Raw genomic sequence first — 16,704 nt, forward strand, 5'->3', positions numbered from 1 at the left:
TGTGAGGAAAAACTTTTTTACACCGCGAGTGGTGAGGACCTGGAACTCGCTGCCGATGGAAGTGGTGGAAGCGGAGACACTCAATGTTTTCAAGGGGAGACTGGATAGGCACTTGAGGGAAATAAACTTGCAGGGCTACGGGGATAGAGCGGGGGAATGGGACTGACTGGATTGCTCTACAGAGAGCCGGCGCGGACTTGATGGGCCGAATGGCCTCCTTCTGTGCCGTTATGACTCTATATGACTCGATGTATCACTTTTCAACGCCAATCTGCGCACAGCAAGATCTCACAAACTACAATGTGATAATGACCAGATAATCTGTTTTGTAGTGCTGTTGGTTTAAGGAAAACTATTGGCCAGGACACTGTGGAGAACTCCACTGCTCTTCTTTGAAATAGTGCCATGAAATCTTTTACGCCCACCTGAGGAGGCAGACAGGGGCCTCAGTTTAACGTCTCATGTGAAAGGCGGCACCCGCAACAGTGCAGCACTGCCTCAGTAGCGCACTGTGAGTGCCAGCCTAACTTTGCACCACGTTCAATGGCAAACAGAAGTTTCTTTTTATGGGATGTGGGCATCGCTGGGTAGTCCAGCATTTATTGCCCATCACTAATTGCCCTTGAGAAGGCGGTGAGCCGCCTTCTTGAACTGCTGCAGTCCATGTGGTGAAGGTGCTCCCACAGTGCTGTTAGGGAGGGAGTTCCAGTATTTTGACCCAGTGACGATGAAAGATCGGCCGATATACTTCTAAGTCAGGATGGTGTGTGACTTGGAGGGGAACTTGGAGGTGGTGGTGTTCCCATGCGCCTGCTGCCCTTGTCCTTCTAGGTGGTAGAGGTCGCGGGTTTGGGAGGTGCTGCCGAAGAAGCCTTGGCGAGTTGCTTCAGTGCATCTTGTAGATGGTACACACTGCAGCCACGGTGCGCCGGTGGTGGAGGGAGTGAATGTTTAAGGTGGTGGATGGGGTGCCAATCAAGCGGGCTGCTTTGTCCTGGATGGTGTCGAGCTTCTTGAGTGCTGTTGGAGCTGCACTCATCCAGGCAAGTGGAGAGTATTCCATCACACTCCTTACTTGTGCCTTGTAGATGGCGGAAAGGCTTTGGGGAGTTGGGAGGTGAGACACTCGCCGTAGAATACTTAGACTCTGACCTGCTCTTGTTGCCACAGTATTTATGTGGCTGGTTCAGTTAAGTTTCTGGTCAATGGTGACCCCCAGGATGTTGATGGTGGGGGATTCGGCGATGGTAATGCCGTTGAATGTCAAGGGGCGGTGGTGCCAGAAGTGGAGTGAGACTTCCTCCTCCAAGGAGAGTCAGCCCGCCAGTTCAGGATTTGCACAGCCGATTGAATCACGAAACAAAGCACAGCATCTTGTGCCTGTCCTGTGAGTAACGAAATGAGGTGCCAAGCAGGGGTTTCCTGCTCCGACTGGATATGTGCAATGGGAAAACCAGTGGATGTGGTGTATTTGGACTTTCAAAAGGCTTTCGATAAGGTCCCGCATATGAGATTAGCGTGTAAAGTTAAGGCGCATGGGATTGGGGGCAAGGTATTGACTTGGATAGAGAACTGGTTGGCAGACAGAAAGCAAAGAGTTGGAATAAACGGGTCATTTTCCAAGTGGCAGGCAGTGACTAGTGGGGTACCGCAGGGATCGTTCCTTGGACCCCAGTTATTCACAATATATATTAATGATCTAGACAAGGGAACTAGATGTAATATCTCCAAATTTGCAGACGACACAAAGCTGGGTGGGCGTGTGTGCTGTGAGGAGGATGCCGAGAAACTCCAGTATGAATTGGACAGGTTGGGTGGTTGGGCAGAAGCATGGCAGATGCAGTATAATGTGGATAAATGCGAGGTTATCCACTTTGGCGTCAAAAACAGGAAGGCAGATTATTATCTGAATGGAAATAGATTGGGAAAAGGGGAAGTGCAACGAGATCTGGGTGTCCTTGTGCACCAGTCGCTGAAGGTAAGCAGGCAGGTGCAGCAGACGGTTAAGAAGGCAAATGGTATGTTGGCCTTTGTAGCGAGAGGGTTTGAGTACAGGAACAAGGATGTCTTGATGCAGTTGTACCGGGCCTTGGTGAGATCACATCTTGAGTATTGTGTGCAGTTTTGGTCGCCTTACCTGAGGAAGGATGTTCTTGCCATGGAAGGAGTGCAGCGAAGATTCACCAGACTGATACCTGGGATGGCAGGAATGATGTATGAGGAGAGATTGGGTCAATTGGGCTTATACTCGCTGGAGTTTAGAAGAATGAGAGGGGATCTCATTGAAACTTATAAAATTCTAACAGGACTAGACAGACTAGATGCAGGAAGGATGTTCCTGATGGCGGGGGGGGGAGTCCAGAACCAGGGGTCACAGTCTACGGATAAGGGATAAGCCATTTAGGACAGGGATGAGGAGGAATTTCTTCACCCAGAGTGGTGAACCTGTGGAATTCTCTACCACAGAAGGCAGTTGAGGCCAATTCATTAAATATATTCAAGAAGGAGTTGGATATATTTCTTAAGGCTAAAGGGATCAAGGGGTATGGGGAGAAAGCAGGGACAGGGTACTGAATTTAGATGATCAGCCATGATCTCATTAAATGGCGGAACAGGCTCGAGGGGCCGAATGGCCTACTCCTGCTCCTATCTTCTATGTTTCTATGTTTGCACCAATGCAGAAAGTTATAGGGGGTCATTTTAACATAACCTGGGCATGGGGTGGAACCCCAATTTTACGCCCGCCTCTGCTGGAGAGTAAAATCAGGCGGGGTGTAAACCCAGCCTTGCACCCAATCCCGTCTGTTTTCTGACAGACAGCACCGGTTAAAAATGCCCCCTTCATAGTGTCAAGTGCCATCTGTAGGCAACCGGGCTAGTGAACTGAGTCAGTCTCCAGAGCGGAGTTTTGTCAGCTAGCAGGGAGCTGGTGAGTGCAAAGTTGTTTAAAAAGTGGAATAAATCCAATCGGCATGCCTCAGAAGAATATCAACACAATTACCCGCTGGGAGGTCAATTGTTGCTCCCCTCGAACGAATCCTGGCGTTTGGAGTGGGCGGTCGGGGCATTTAACAAACCCGACACGTCGATGGACCAAACCGGTTTTGTTTTTTCTCATCAAATCTTACAAGCTGGTCGCTTCCCTCCCCCGTGGAGAATATCCCCAATTGGATGCCATTATTTATTTATGGTTCAGTCGCAATCCACGGTATGAGTCAAAGGGAGATTTAAAAAAAAAAAGCAAAGTAATAATCCTTCCAGCTCCGACCTTGCCTTGAAGCAGCTTCCTGGCTTTGACGTGGTTATAATCAGAGGATGTGGCTTGAAGCATTCTCACCCGGCACAAGTTCCGAGCCTTTGCATTTTAACGCTGTCCGCACTGTGAGGAACATGGCACTCTGGAGACACTTACTGGGTAAGTACACTGTGGTGGAGCTCCTTTGACTCATGATGAGATTTACTGTAACTGTAATGCCCCAGATGAGTACCATCCGAGTTATACAATGTCCCCCCCCTGAATAGCTGTGATTCTCATTTTTAACAAGGCGTGTTCCACTGCCGTTTTCTGATTTAATTCTTTCCCCGCTCCCCTTTCTCACCCGTTGCTTTTTTCTCTTGTGTCGGTGTTCTGTTACCCCGGCCTCTGTGACGACTGCTCAATCAGACCAGCGGGAGCTAATGGTCAAAATTATGAATGGGGGTTTCGAGAGAGCAGACAGAGAGAAACTGTTTCCACTGGCAGGAGGGTCAGTAACCAGAGGGCACAGATTGAAGATACTGAACCAGAGGGGAGATGAGGAGACGTTTTGTTTTTTGCACAGCCAGTTGTTGTGATCTGGAATGTTCTTCCTGAAAGGGCGGTAGAAGCAGATTCAATGGTAACTTTCCAAAAGGGAATTGGGTAAATACTTGAAAAGGAAAGATTTGCAGGGCTATTGGGGAAAGAGCAAGGGGGAGTGGGACTAATTGGAGAGCTCTTTCAAAGAGCCGGCACAGGCACGATGGGCCGAATGGCCTCCTTCTGTGCTGTAAGATTACGTGATAACTGCGTTGCCACAGCTTATTATATTTGAATGTGCCCACCGATAGATGGAAGAGCAGTCCGTGGCGTGTTACCAATGCGCTGTGTTGTAACCGATAAACTGTGTCGGAGTTGCGTCGGATTTGGGACTTTTAATACCAGGCTAAGCTGTACTTTTCTAAGTATTAATACAATTATTATACTTCTGATAATTCAGTAATTTTTCATGTTTAAAAATGAATTCAACAGTAATTTGAATTGAGAAACATAAATAACATTGAAAAGTGACAATTTAGTGCTGAGAAAAACAGAATTATCAAAATAATTTGAGTTAAGCATCTTTACATTGAGAGGCGCAGACTGCATACACTCATAGAAACATAGAAGATAGGAGCAGGAGTCGGCCATTCGGCCCCTCGAGCCTGCTCCGCCATTCAATGCGATCATGGCTGATCATCCAAGTTCAGTACCCTGTCCCTGCCTTCTCCCCATATCCCTTGATCCCTTTAGCCTTAAGAAATATATCTCACTCCTTCTTGAATATATTTAATGAATTGGCCTCAACTGCCTTCTGTGGTAGAGAATTCCACAGGTTCACCACTCTCTGGGTGAAGAAATTCCTCCTCATCTCTGTCCTAAATGGCTTACCCCTTATCCGTAGACTGTGACTCCTGGTTCTGGACTCCCCCGCCATCGGGAACATCCTTCCTGCATCTAGTCTGTCTAGTCCTGTTAGAATTTTATAAGTTTCAATGAGATCCCCTCTCATTCTTCTAAACTCCAGCGAGTATAAGCCCAATCGACCCAATCTCTCCTCATACGTCATTCCTGCCATCCCAGGTATCAGTCTGGTGAATCTTCGCTGCACTCCCTCCACTCCATTCTAAGTCAGAGAATGATCAGGTGCTGATTTGACCGAGTAATTCTTACAGTATTGGCATGGCGTTGTTGTATGGACAGATTTATTCTGGATTGCTAGTGATGTGTTCATTGGAATACGCGTGAGAGATTAGTGAGGACTGGCCACTGCGGTACTGAGCCACAAAAGACCAGGAAGATCCCAGGTTTGATCCTTGGCCTCTTGCTGAGGCTTGCGGGCACGCGTGGACCTCTCGTGGCCACAAACGCACGAGTGGAATTGGGCGGCCGATGTTGACACGACCGTGGCTTGACGCAGATGGCCCGATTGGGAGCTGGGTAACGATTTCAGTACTTCACAGAGATGGCAGTTGTTAATAAAATGACGACAGGGGGGGACGAGGGGTGGGGAGGGGGAAGTTCCCATAAGGGACTGCTTCGAGTGTTGTGCAAAAGCACCAGTGTCCTCCAGTGTCCCTAGGCAAAATGAAGAGAACCAGTATAAATACCTTAAGGAAGTTGTGAGCTGTCGGCTGGTTCATTGCATCAGCACACTGCGGACTAAACCAGTAGAAAGTCCCAAATTCAATCTGCAGCCAGTTCTGGGTTAGCTGTTGGGGCAGCAGTTACATAGACTATACAGTACAGGAACAGGACATTCAGCTCAATTGGTCCATGCCAGTGATTATGCTCCACACGAGCCTCCTCCCACCCTTCTTCATCTCACTCTACCGACATAGCCTTCTATTCCTTTCTCCCTCATCTAGCTCCCCCTTAAATGTATCTCTGCTATTCACCTCAACCACTCCCTGTGGCAGCGAGTTCCCCATTCTCACCACTCTCTGGGTAAAGAAGTTCCCCCTGAATTGATTATTGATTTATTAGTGACTATCTTATATTATAGTTGGATCATTGCATTTGGTCTTGGAGCCCCCCCACCCCAGGGCTAGCGAAGGCGCTATCAGACAGAACTTCTGCTCCAGTAATGATGCAGAAGGTGCTCATGACTGGACACGAGGTGAGGGCACAATAAGGTTCAATTCTGATGCCCTCCGCAGTTCAGCGATTGACGTCTGGGTTCTACTTTGGCAAAGGGAATCTCACCGCAGCCTGAGTTAGCTCCTTCAGGAGGTGAGGGGAGATAGCTGGGGAGGGGGGGTGGGGTGGGGAGTGGGAAAGGAAGAGAAAAAAAAGTTGTTTGAATAATAACAATCAGATTTCCATCTCGCTTTGGTTCCTATCAGATTGCACTGTTGGTCTGTCAAGCCTTTGTTGGATTCAGGCGCCCCTCGCTGGCCAGAGCTGTAACCGACAGCCTCAAGGCTGATTGAGTTTCTTGCTAGACGGGGACCAGAAAGACACTTCAGAAGGCAACGTAAAGGGGCAACTTTCAGCTTTGATTTAAACTCATGCTTGATTTATTGGAGGTAATTGTGCCTTTGGGCGACAGTGTTCAACAAGCACTATTGAGTCAGCCCCAAACCCCGTTATACATCTCTCCTGATGTCCCTTCCAACTGAAGTCAATGGGCAACGAGCGAAAAGAAAGAAAGACTTGCGTTTATATAGTGCCTTTCACAACCACCAGACCTCCCAAAGTACTTTACAGCCGATGAAGTATTTTAAGAAGTGTAGTCACTGTTGTAATTGACGTAAGAAAACTACTAGGCACTTGGTCAGAGTATTAAACAAGGCTTTAATCAACTGTTTTACAACATGGAGATCGAGTTGTGTCCTTCACTAGTTCCTGTTAAAAATGTCCTGAGCAAGCTGGGCCCGTGCCCGAGTATTTATACTCTCCCTGGACAGCGCCACCAGCAGGCCGCCCAGTATCATTTCATAAGTCATTTCCACATGAATGACAAGATTCATGTCAGTAACGTAGGAAACAATTTGTGCCCAGCAAGCAGCAATGTAATAATAACCAGATAATCTGTTTTAATGATGTTGATTGAGAGGAGTGAGTTGGGGTATTGGGAGTGAGCTGGGGTATTGGAGGAGTGAGCTGGGGTATTGCAGGAGTGACCTGGGGTATTGGGAGCGAGCTGGGGTATTGGAGGAGTGAGCTGGGGTATTGGAGGAGTGAGCTGGGGTATTGGGAGTGAGCTGGGGTATTGGGAGTGAACTGGAGTATTGGAGGAGTGAGCTGGGGCATTGGAAGTAAGCTGGGGTATTGGGAGTGAGCTGGGGTATTGGAGGAGTGAGCTGGGGTATTGGGAGTGAGCTGGAGTATTGGAGGAGTGAGCTGGGGTATTGTAGGAATGAGCTGGGGTATTGGGAGTGAGCTGGGGTATTGGAGGAGTGAGCTGGGGTATTGGGAGTGAGTTGGGGTATTGGAGGAGTGAGCTGGGGTATTGGGAGTGCTCTGGGGTATTGGAGGAGTGAGCTGGGGTATTGGAGGAGTGAGTTGGGGTATTGGGAGTGAGCTGGGGTATTGGGAGTGAGCTGGGGTATTGGAGGAGTGAGCTGGAGTATTGAAGGAGTGAGCTGGGGTATTGGAGGAGTGAGCTGGGGTATTGGAGGAGTGAGAGGAAGGAATTAACTTGGAGTACAGGTTGTCAGTGTTTGACAGCTTCAAAGAGCTGTGAAACGCTGATATTTCATCTGTCAAAAGCTCTTGACAGATGAAATGTCAATCTGTGACGTCACCTGTTGCCGGGTGGCCCTTAATTGGCCTGCTGAGCCCGCTGGGCGGGCTCAACAAGGTCAATCAAGTGAAAATTGCGTGGGTTGGCCACAACTCGATGGAGGCGGGACGACAACCCCGAAAGTTGTAGTCCCGCCTCCTACACGCCTCCAGAATCAAAATCCAGCCCACCATGTCCACTAAATCTAAGGGGGTTTGTTTATCTCTGTTGTCTCTGACTACCCCCTGCAGTCACAACCATGTTTCCTGCCTTATCAATGAAAGACTGCTTGTTACATTTACCAAGTTTATTTCACTTCGAAAAACCTTTTTGCCTGGCAAAGTATTTCAAGAAATATTAAAAATTAAGGGTCTGTATATACTTTCTACAACCTGCATGCTGGTAGCTGTGCACGGGCAGCTAGTAGATCTTTGCAATAAGCAAAGTTTGGGAACCTCTAATTTATAGAATTGACTGTATATCAAAGATGGCCGCCAGCTTGTGCCCATTCAGGTCGGGAGAGGGGAGTCACAGATTATGAGTAAACTAACATGCTGGAGGTCAAGGAGTGGGAGAAGAGGAGCTCTCGATCAATATACCACATCAGGTGACTTCCGAGCTCAACAGGACCATTTCTTGGGCGGGAGCGCTCTCAGATCACTTCAGCTCCTGACTCCGGTCACTGCTGCTGCAACCCTTCCTCACTGCACTGGCTCGTTGCTCTGCTTGCAGTCGGGAGGTTTTCCTGCAACGATGAGAGTCGGGAAGGGACACAAGTAATTCCCTGGTTCCTGTGGGAACCTTGCGAAGTATGAGGAGGAATGCAGAGCCAAGTCAAGGACATTCAGGCAAAAGGACGTCACTGAATAATGATCGGGAGCAGGAACCCTCTTTGATATTTTTCATCCTTCCCTTAACCCAGGGCACTGAAGAAAATTGCAGCGCCCAAGCATCGCACTGGCTGAGATCAAGTAACTTGGCAATGATTGAGCATTAAAGCCTGGGACCTCCTGGCCTGGCCTGAATGGGTTTCTGTTCTTGAGACGGTTGAAGATAAGGCTTGCCACACAAACTGCCTGCAACTCAATAAGTGAGCAACCTTGAGAGTTCCAAGTGGACCGAGTCATTTCAATCTCATTGGGACAGGGAGTTGCACCAGTCCATTCTCCGCCCTGTATTTGTGACAATACAATTGCACTTCATTGTGCTGGTAGGGTGTGTGATGGACAACCGCTTTCTCTGTTCAAGCGTGTCCTTTTTTTGGACTTTCGTGTCAACGAGCCGCCATTGCTACAGGATCTAAATTGTTCCCCCTGCCAAACAGTTCAAATACCAGAGGACACAAGTTAAGAAATTAGGAAATCATTAGGCACTTTGCAGCCTTCTGGACTCAATATCGAGTTCAATAATTTCAGATCATAACCTCGACCTCTCTTACTTTTTTCCTTTAAATTTTTTCCACCCCTTTGTTTTGGGCCCTCCTTTCCCCTCCCTCCTTCCCTCCTTCCTCCCTCCTTTCCCCCCCTCCCCTCCCTCCTTCCCCCCCCCTCCCTCCCTCCTGTCCCCCCCCTCCCTCCCTCCTGTCCCCCCTCCCTCCTTCTCCCTCCTTTCCCCCCCCTCCCTCCTTTCCCCCCCCTCCCTCCTTTCCCCCCCCTCCTCCTTTCCTTTTGTTTCTCTCTCTCACCTGGCAGCTGTCCTTATCCTGCCAGTACACTTCACACCTAATCTCAGCTGCCTTTTGTCTCCACGGGCCCATTACCATCTCACCTGGCTTCTAATACCCTTTATTGTCTCCTTTTCTTCTTTTGTTCGATCGCAGCTTTGCCTTCGATCTTTTTATTTTCTTTCCAGTTTTGAAGAAGGGTTTCAACCCGAAACGTCAACTCAAATTTCTCTCCACGGATGTTGCCTGACCTGCTGAATTTTTCCAGCATTCTCTGTTGTTATTTTACATTTATATAGCACCTTTTACAACCACCGGACATCTCAAAGCACTTTACAGCCAATGAAGTACTTTTTGAAGTGGAGTCACTGTTGTAACATGGCAGCCAATTTGCGCACAGCAAGCTCCCACAAACAGCCACAAACAGCAATGTGATAATGACCAGATAATCTGTATTTGTTGGTTGAGGGATAAATATTGGCTACGACACCAGGGATAACTCCCCTGTTCTTCTTTGAAATAGTGCCATGGGATCTTTTACGTCCACCTGAGAGCCTCGGTTTAACGTCTCATCCGAGAGGCGGCACCTCTGACAGTGCAGCACTCTCTCAGCACTAAACTGGAGTGTCAGCCTAGCTTTATGCGTTCAAGTCTCTGGAGTGGGACTTGAACCCACAACCTTCGAGACTCAGAAGCCAGTGTGCTACCAACTAAGCCACAGCTGACACAGGAGTACGAAGATATATGGAGGCAGAAATTCCGATCCCTACGGGTGTGTGCGCTGTGTACTCACCCGTAGGGACATCGGAAATGCTGGTTTTAGGCATGCACTGCACATGCGCTGGAAACCGGCATTTCCGATCTGTCAACAAAGCTCTTGACAGATCCTCCGGCTGCCCTGGAGCAGGGCCTCTGTGGGGTGGAGAGTTCCGCTTTTTGGAGAACCTCAACCTGCAGAAAACCCTTACAATTCTTGCGCCTGGTAAAAGCAGAGGTAAGGCCTGCTTTTACCAGATTAAGAGTTGAAAAAAGTTTTTTTTTTTTAAATTCACTGATTTATCATTTAAAAATACTTTAAAAAATGTTTATTTTTAGCCCCGTTAAAAACTTTAATTTTTTTTTTCAAAAAATAACATTTTTGTTTAAAATACTTAATTTATGTAATTTAAAGTCATTTTAAAAATGTGATTTAAAAAAAAAATTTATTTAAAATTTTACTATGTTTTGGGGATGACCTCGATTCATATATTTGACAGGTCTTCCTGTCAAATGTATGAATGGAGATTCCCTTCTCTGATTGGCTCCCCATGGCTCACGTGATCCCAGGGACGCTGCGAACTACCTGCGCCCCTGGGATACGTGGGCCCTGCGCACCGGGAGTTTGGAGAGGCCCAGGATCGGAACTCTGCGCCTCCCGGGAGCCCTCCGGTCCAAGCGCAGATTTTTCCAGATCGCAGCCCTCCGCCCGCGGGAGGCCTGCGATCGGAATTTCTGGGCCATCATATTAAGTGTCCGCTTGGCACAGTTGTTGCCTGTGAGCAGGAAGGCTGTGAGTTCAAGCTGCACTCTAAGACTTGAGCACTTAACATAAGTTGACCCTTAACTATGAGAGAGTGTTGCTTTTTTGGCAGAGCCATCTTTCCCACATTGAGCATTATTGAATGTGAAGCCAGTGCGTATCTAATGGGAAGATCGTACTTTTCTAATGGGGAGCCAGTGTTAACTTTTGATCTTGTGAAGCTCAAAAAGCTCTGAGTCAGTGCGGGTTTCGGATATTATTGTTCCAGGATTAAGGTCACTGGAAAGCAGTGGTCTAAATAGAGAGCATCCTGACGAACTGTATCACAGTATGGTATGGCAGCTGTAGCTCCTATGATCGGAAAGCCCTGCAGCGGGTAGTCAAAACTGCCCAACGCATTACCGGCACCCGGCTACCGACCATAGAGAACATCTATCAGAAACGCTGTTTACGGAGGTCACTGACCATCATCAAAGACCCTACCCACCCCAGCCACAGTTTGTTCGCCCCCCTGCCATCTGGGAGACGCAACAGATGCATTCGCACCCGAACGACCAGATTTAGGAACAGCTTCTTTCCCAGGGCTGTCATCCTACTGAACTCCACAAATAAACTCTAAAGCCTGCAATAACAACAGAAAATGCTGGAAAAACTCAGCAGGTCAGGCAACATCCGTGGAGAGAAATTTGAGTTGACGTTTCGGGTTTGACCCTTCTTCAAAACTGGAGAGAAAAGGAACTGGATCGAAGGCAGGGCTGCGATCGGACAAAAGAATAAAAGAACCAAAAGAAGTAAAAGAGATTAGAAGCTAGACGAGATGGTAATAGGCTGGGATTAGGTGTAAAGTGTACTGGCAGGGCAAAAGATAGCTGCCAGGTGTGAGAGAGAAACAAAAGGAAAGGGGGGGGAGGAAAGGAGTGGAAAAATATAAGTAAAAATGAAATAGGGGCCGAGGTTATGATCTGAAATTGTTGAACTCGATATTGAGACCGGAAGGCTGCAGAGTGCCTAATCGGAAGATGAGGTGCTGTTCCTCGAGTTTACGTTGAGCTTCCGTGGAACAGTACAAGAGGCCAAGGACGGTGAGGTCCGAGTGGGAATGGAGCGGTGAATTGAAATGACAGGCGACCGGAAGCTCGGGGTCACCCTTACGGACTGAACGGAGGTGTTCCGCAAAGCGGTCACCCAATCTGCGTTTGGTCTCCCCAATGTAGAGGAGACCGCATCGTGAGCAGCGAATACAGTATACTAGATTGCGAGAAGTACAAGTAAATCGCTGTTTCACCTGGAAGGGGTGTTTGGGGCCCTGGACAGTGGGGAGGGGGGAGGTATAGGGGCAGGTGTTACATCTCCTCCGCTTGCACGGGAAGGTGCCAGGCGAAGGGGAAGGGCTGTTTGGGGTGATAGAGGAGTGGACTAGGGTGTCTCGGAGAGAGCGGTCCCTGCGGAATGCTGAAAGGGGAGGGGAGGGGAAGATACGTTTGGTGGTGGGATCACTTTGGAGGTAGCGGAAATGCCGGAGGATGATCCGTTGAATGTGGAGGCTGGTGGGGTGAAAGGTGAGGACAAGGGGAACCCTATCGTGGTTCCGGGAGGGAGGGGCAGGGGTGAGGGCAGAGGTGCGGGAGATAGAACTGACACAGTCGAGGGCAGTGTCAACCACGGTAGAGGGGAATCCTCGGTTGCGGAAAAAGGAAGACATGTCTGAAGCACTGGTGTGGAAGGTGGCATCGTCGGAGCAGATACGGCGGAGGCGGAGAAACTGGGAGAATGGAATAGAGTCCTTACAGGAAGCGGGGTGGGAGGAAGTGTAGTCCAGGTAGCTGTGGGAGTCAGTGGGCTTGTAGTAAATATTGGTCGATAACCTATCCCCAGAGATGGAGACGGAGAAGTCGAGGAAGGGAAGGGAAGAGTCAGAGATGGACCATGTGAAGGTGAGGGAAGTGCCAATGCACTTTATTATGGTTATGTTTATGTTTATGTATTACAAGCCAAATGAATGTCGAATGTTAAATGTCTTAATCTAAATGTACACTCTCGGGAGCCGCAAGACTACAAGTGTACTGCACTTGTGCACTAACAATGACAATAAAGTTGATTATTATTATTATTATATCTTCGTTAATGAGAATCTCTGTCAGATATGCCCAGGTGGGGAAGGGAACCTTGACATTTGCTTGCGGGATCTTCTAATATTCTAGCAGTTGTAAAAGTTGATGGTAAGCCTTTGGTCACTCAGTGATTTGTTTACCAGAATTCCGAAGGTTACATCGAATTACATAGAAGGTGCAGCACAGAAACAGGCCATTCAGCCCAACAGATCCATGCTGGTGTTTATGCTCCACACGAACCTCCTCCCACCCTATTTCATCTCACTCTATTGGCATATCCTTCTATTTCTTCCTCAACTAATCCATGTGGTAATGAGTTCCACATTCTAACCATTCCCTGAGTAAAAATGTTTCTCCTGAATTCCTTATTGGATTTATGATGGACTATCTTATATTTATGACCCTTATTCTTGGTCTACCCCGCAAGGGGAAACATCTTCTCTACGTCTACCCGATCAAACCCTTTCAAAATTTTAAAGTCCTCTATCAGGCCACCTATCAGCCTTCTCTTTTCTAGAGAAAGGAGTCCCAGCCTGTTCAATCTTTTCTGATCAGTATATCCTCTCAGTTCTGGTATCATTCTTGTAAATTGTCACACTTATCTATTTTGAAATTCATTTGCTGTCTACGTGGCAATTCTGCAGGTTCATTAATGTCTTCTTGTATTTTATCACACTCTTCCTCAGTATTAACTATATCTTTGGTGTCACCCACAAATTTTGAAATTGTTCTCCTGGTTCCCGAGTTTGGATATTAAGGGAATCAAGGGGTATGGGGATAGTGCAGGACAGTGGAGGTGAGGTGGAAGCTCAGCCATGATCTTATTGAATGGCGGAGCAGGCTCAAGGGGCCGAATGGCCGACTCCTGCTCCTATTTCTTATGTTCTTATGTTCTTAGTCCAAATCATTTATGTAGAAGGTGAATAGCAGTGGTCCCTGTGGAACACCACTTCCCACCTTCCGCCAGTCTGAGTAAATACCTTTAACCCCTACTTTCAGTGTTGCAGCCAGCTTGCTATCCATTCTGCTCCTTGTCCCCTGACTCCATAGGCTCTGACCTTAGTCATGAGTCTACAGATCATTGTTAAGGTTGCAGAGATCTGATCTACGTGTGACACACACTCCAATTTAATGTACACAGTGAGCCCCTCGTACCGACGGTCTGAGTTCTAGTAATCTAAGCATTGTACCCAGAGAAACTGAACAGAGAATTGAACAGGCCAGACAGGAGCCTGCTAACTGCAGGGCGATATATGTTCTCCAAGAGACTTGATAAAATGGGTGGAGTAATTGCAATTGCGGTGTAAGAAAATTGTGGATTACAGGAATTACAAAGATGAACTCTCAGTAATTGAGGATCTTGGTTTCATAGGCAGTGAAACTGGAATTCCTTGCAGATTGGAGGGTGTGTGGCGGGGTGCAAGGGTGAACTGCATAAATTTGACATGGAGATCGTGGTACTGAGTCATACCAGCGAAGAACTCATGAGGTTATGTATTGACCCAGACGGAATGGGGATGTGAACTTGTTTTGCTTGTCAACAAGAGTGCTAGCAACCGAGCCAAACTGACACTCCCGTGATAATGGCCCTTGTTTTATAAACCTGAAGTTCTGTAAAATTGGGAAAGTATACTGGTGAGATCTCAGAAATACGATCTATCTCGAGATGCCCCTTGAACTTTACCATGTACCACATCTGTCCGCTTTTAAACGAAAGACTTGCATTTAGCTATCGCCTTTCACGACCTCAGGACGTCCCACAATACTTCACAGCCAATTAAGTACTTTAAAGGGTAGTCACTGTAGTAATGTGGGAAATGAGGCAGACAATTTGAGCACAAGATTAGGGCTCATGGGTTTGGGGGTAATATAGTAGCATGGATAGAGGATTGGTTACTGCACAGAAAACAGAGAGTAGGGATAAACGGATCTTTTTCAGGTTGGCAGGCTGTAACTAGTGGGGTGCCGCAAGGATCAGTGTTGGGGCCTCAGCTATTTACAATCTATAGCAATGATCTAGATGAAGTGTAATGTATTCAAGTCTGCTGATGATACAAAGCTAGGTGGGACAGTAAGCTGTGAGGAGAACACAAAGGGCTGGATTTTCACTGGGCCGTGGAGTCGGGATTGGAGGCATGTGGGGGTTTAAAATCCCGAAATTGGGGGTCCCAACCCCATCCCGCCCCCAACCCGCCTCCATGCCAGTTTCAAAGGAGGCGGGTACCCGACCCGCACTGGGACCTGCCTCCCCGAGGTGGGAAGGGGATTAGTGCCGATTAACTGCCTGTTAACAAATGTAAGAAATCACACAACACCAGGTTATAGTCCAACAGCTTGATTTGAAATCAAGCTGTGTCTTTATGCATTTCTCCACTTCACCTGAAGAAGGAGCAGCACTCCGAAAGCTTGTGATTTCAAATAAAGCTGTTGGACTATAACCTGGTGTTGTGTGATTTCTTACATTTGTCCACCCCAGTCCAACTCCGGCATCTCCACACCATGCCTGTTAACAGGTAGTTTACAGGCAGTTTTTAGCCTAACCCCTATTTTCATTGTTGAAATGTGGGATTCTCGACGGCTCCAAACCACGCCAAGTTAGCGAGGCAGACCGTCGGGATGAAGGGCTTGGAGGGGTCGAGATGTCCGGTGTTCAGGTGAGTGATGGGTGCATGAGTGCAGAGGTAAGTGTGTTTGGTCTGTGTAAAGTGTTTAAAGAAGTTCTACTAACCTTTACTTACCTTTACAGCCTTCCTTCCTTCAGGTCTCGGGAGTCCCTCATCTCACCGGCACAGAAAGCAGAATGGCCGCGAGCTGTCAAAAGTTGCAGCATTCAACTTTCAGTTCTGGAGAGTTCTCTAAATCATCCTGAGAGGAAGGAATGAACCTGGAGTACAGATTGTCAGTGTTTAACAGCTTCAAACAGCTGTGAAACGCTGATATTTCATCTGTCAAAAGGTCTTGACAGATGAAATTTCAATCTGTGACGTCACCTGTTGCCGGCTGGCCCTTAATTGGCCTGTTGAGCCGTCAATCAAGTCTAAATCGCGTGGGTTGGCTAGAACTCGATGGAGGCGGGACTGCAACCCCAAACGTTGTAGTCCCGCCTCCTACCCGCCTCCTCAATGAAAATCCAGCCCAAAGAGTCAGCAAAGGGATATCGATAGACTGAGTGAGTGGGCAGTAAGGCGGCAGCTGGAGTATAATGTAGGGAAATGTGAGGTTATTCACTTTGGTAGGAAGAATAGAAAAACAGAATATTTTTTAAATGGTGAGAAACTTTCAAATGTTGGTGTTCAGAGAGATTTGGGTGTCCTCATGCAAGAAACACAGAAAGCTAGCATGCAGGTACTGCAAGCAATAAGGAAGGCAAATGGCATGTTGGCCTTTATTGCAAGGGGGTTAGAGTATAAGAGTAAGGAAGTCTTGCTACAATTGTACAGGGCCTTGGTGAGACCACACCTGGAGTACTGTGCACAGTTCTGGTCTCCTTATCTAAGGAAGGATATACTTGCCTTGGAGGCGGTGCAACGAAGGTTCACTAGATTGATTCCTGGGATGAGAGGGCTGTCCTATGATGAGAGATTGTGTAGAATGGGCCGATACTCTCTGGAGTTTAGAAGAATGAGAGGTGATCTCATTGAAACATACAAGATTCTGAAGGTGATTGACAGGGTAGATGCTGAGAGGTTGTTTCCCCTGGCTGGAGTGTCTAGAACTAGGGGGCATAGTCTCAGGATAAGGGGTTGGCCATTTAAGACCGAGATGAGGAGGAATTTCTTCACTCAGAGGGTTGTGAATCTTTGGAATTCTCTGCCCCAGAGGGGTGTGGATGCTCAGTCATTGAGTATATTCAAGGCTGAGATCGATGGATTTTTGGACTCTAGGGGAATCAAGGGATATGGAGAT

The 16,704-nt window shown here is 47.7% G+C and overlaps 1 protein-coding gene across 2 annotated transcripts in view; it reads left to right on the forward strand.

Annotated features, from left to right (window-relative positions):
• The first annotated feature begins 3,090 nt into the window (after positions 1 to 3,090).
• Positions 3,091 to 16,704, forward strand: part of LOC147097609 (adhesion G protein-coupled receptor E3-like) — a 146,179-nt gene continuing 132,565 nt past the window's right edge. The window contains exon 1 of one of the 2 annotated variants that reach the window (XM_085971580.1): positions 3,091 to 3,415. In XM_085971580.1, coding sequence (XP_085827706.1) covers positions 3,316 to 3,415 — 100 coding nt within the window. In that variant the 5' untranslated portion in view covers positions 3,091 to 3,315. The remainder of the gene's footprint in view (positions 3,416 to 16,704) is intronic. The other variant, XM_085971581.1, reaches the window with a different exon arrangement.

This window comes from Somniosus microcephalus, chromosome 31 (genome assembly GCF_052327205.1).
Source record: "Somniosus microcephalus isolate GS21.2 chromosome 31, FLI_Smic_1.0, whole genome shotgun sequence".
NCBI lineage: Eukaryota > Metazoa > Chordata > Chondrichthyes > Squaliformes > Somniosidae > Somniosus > Somniosus microcephalus.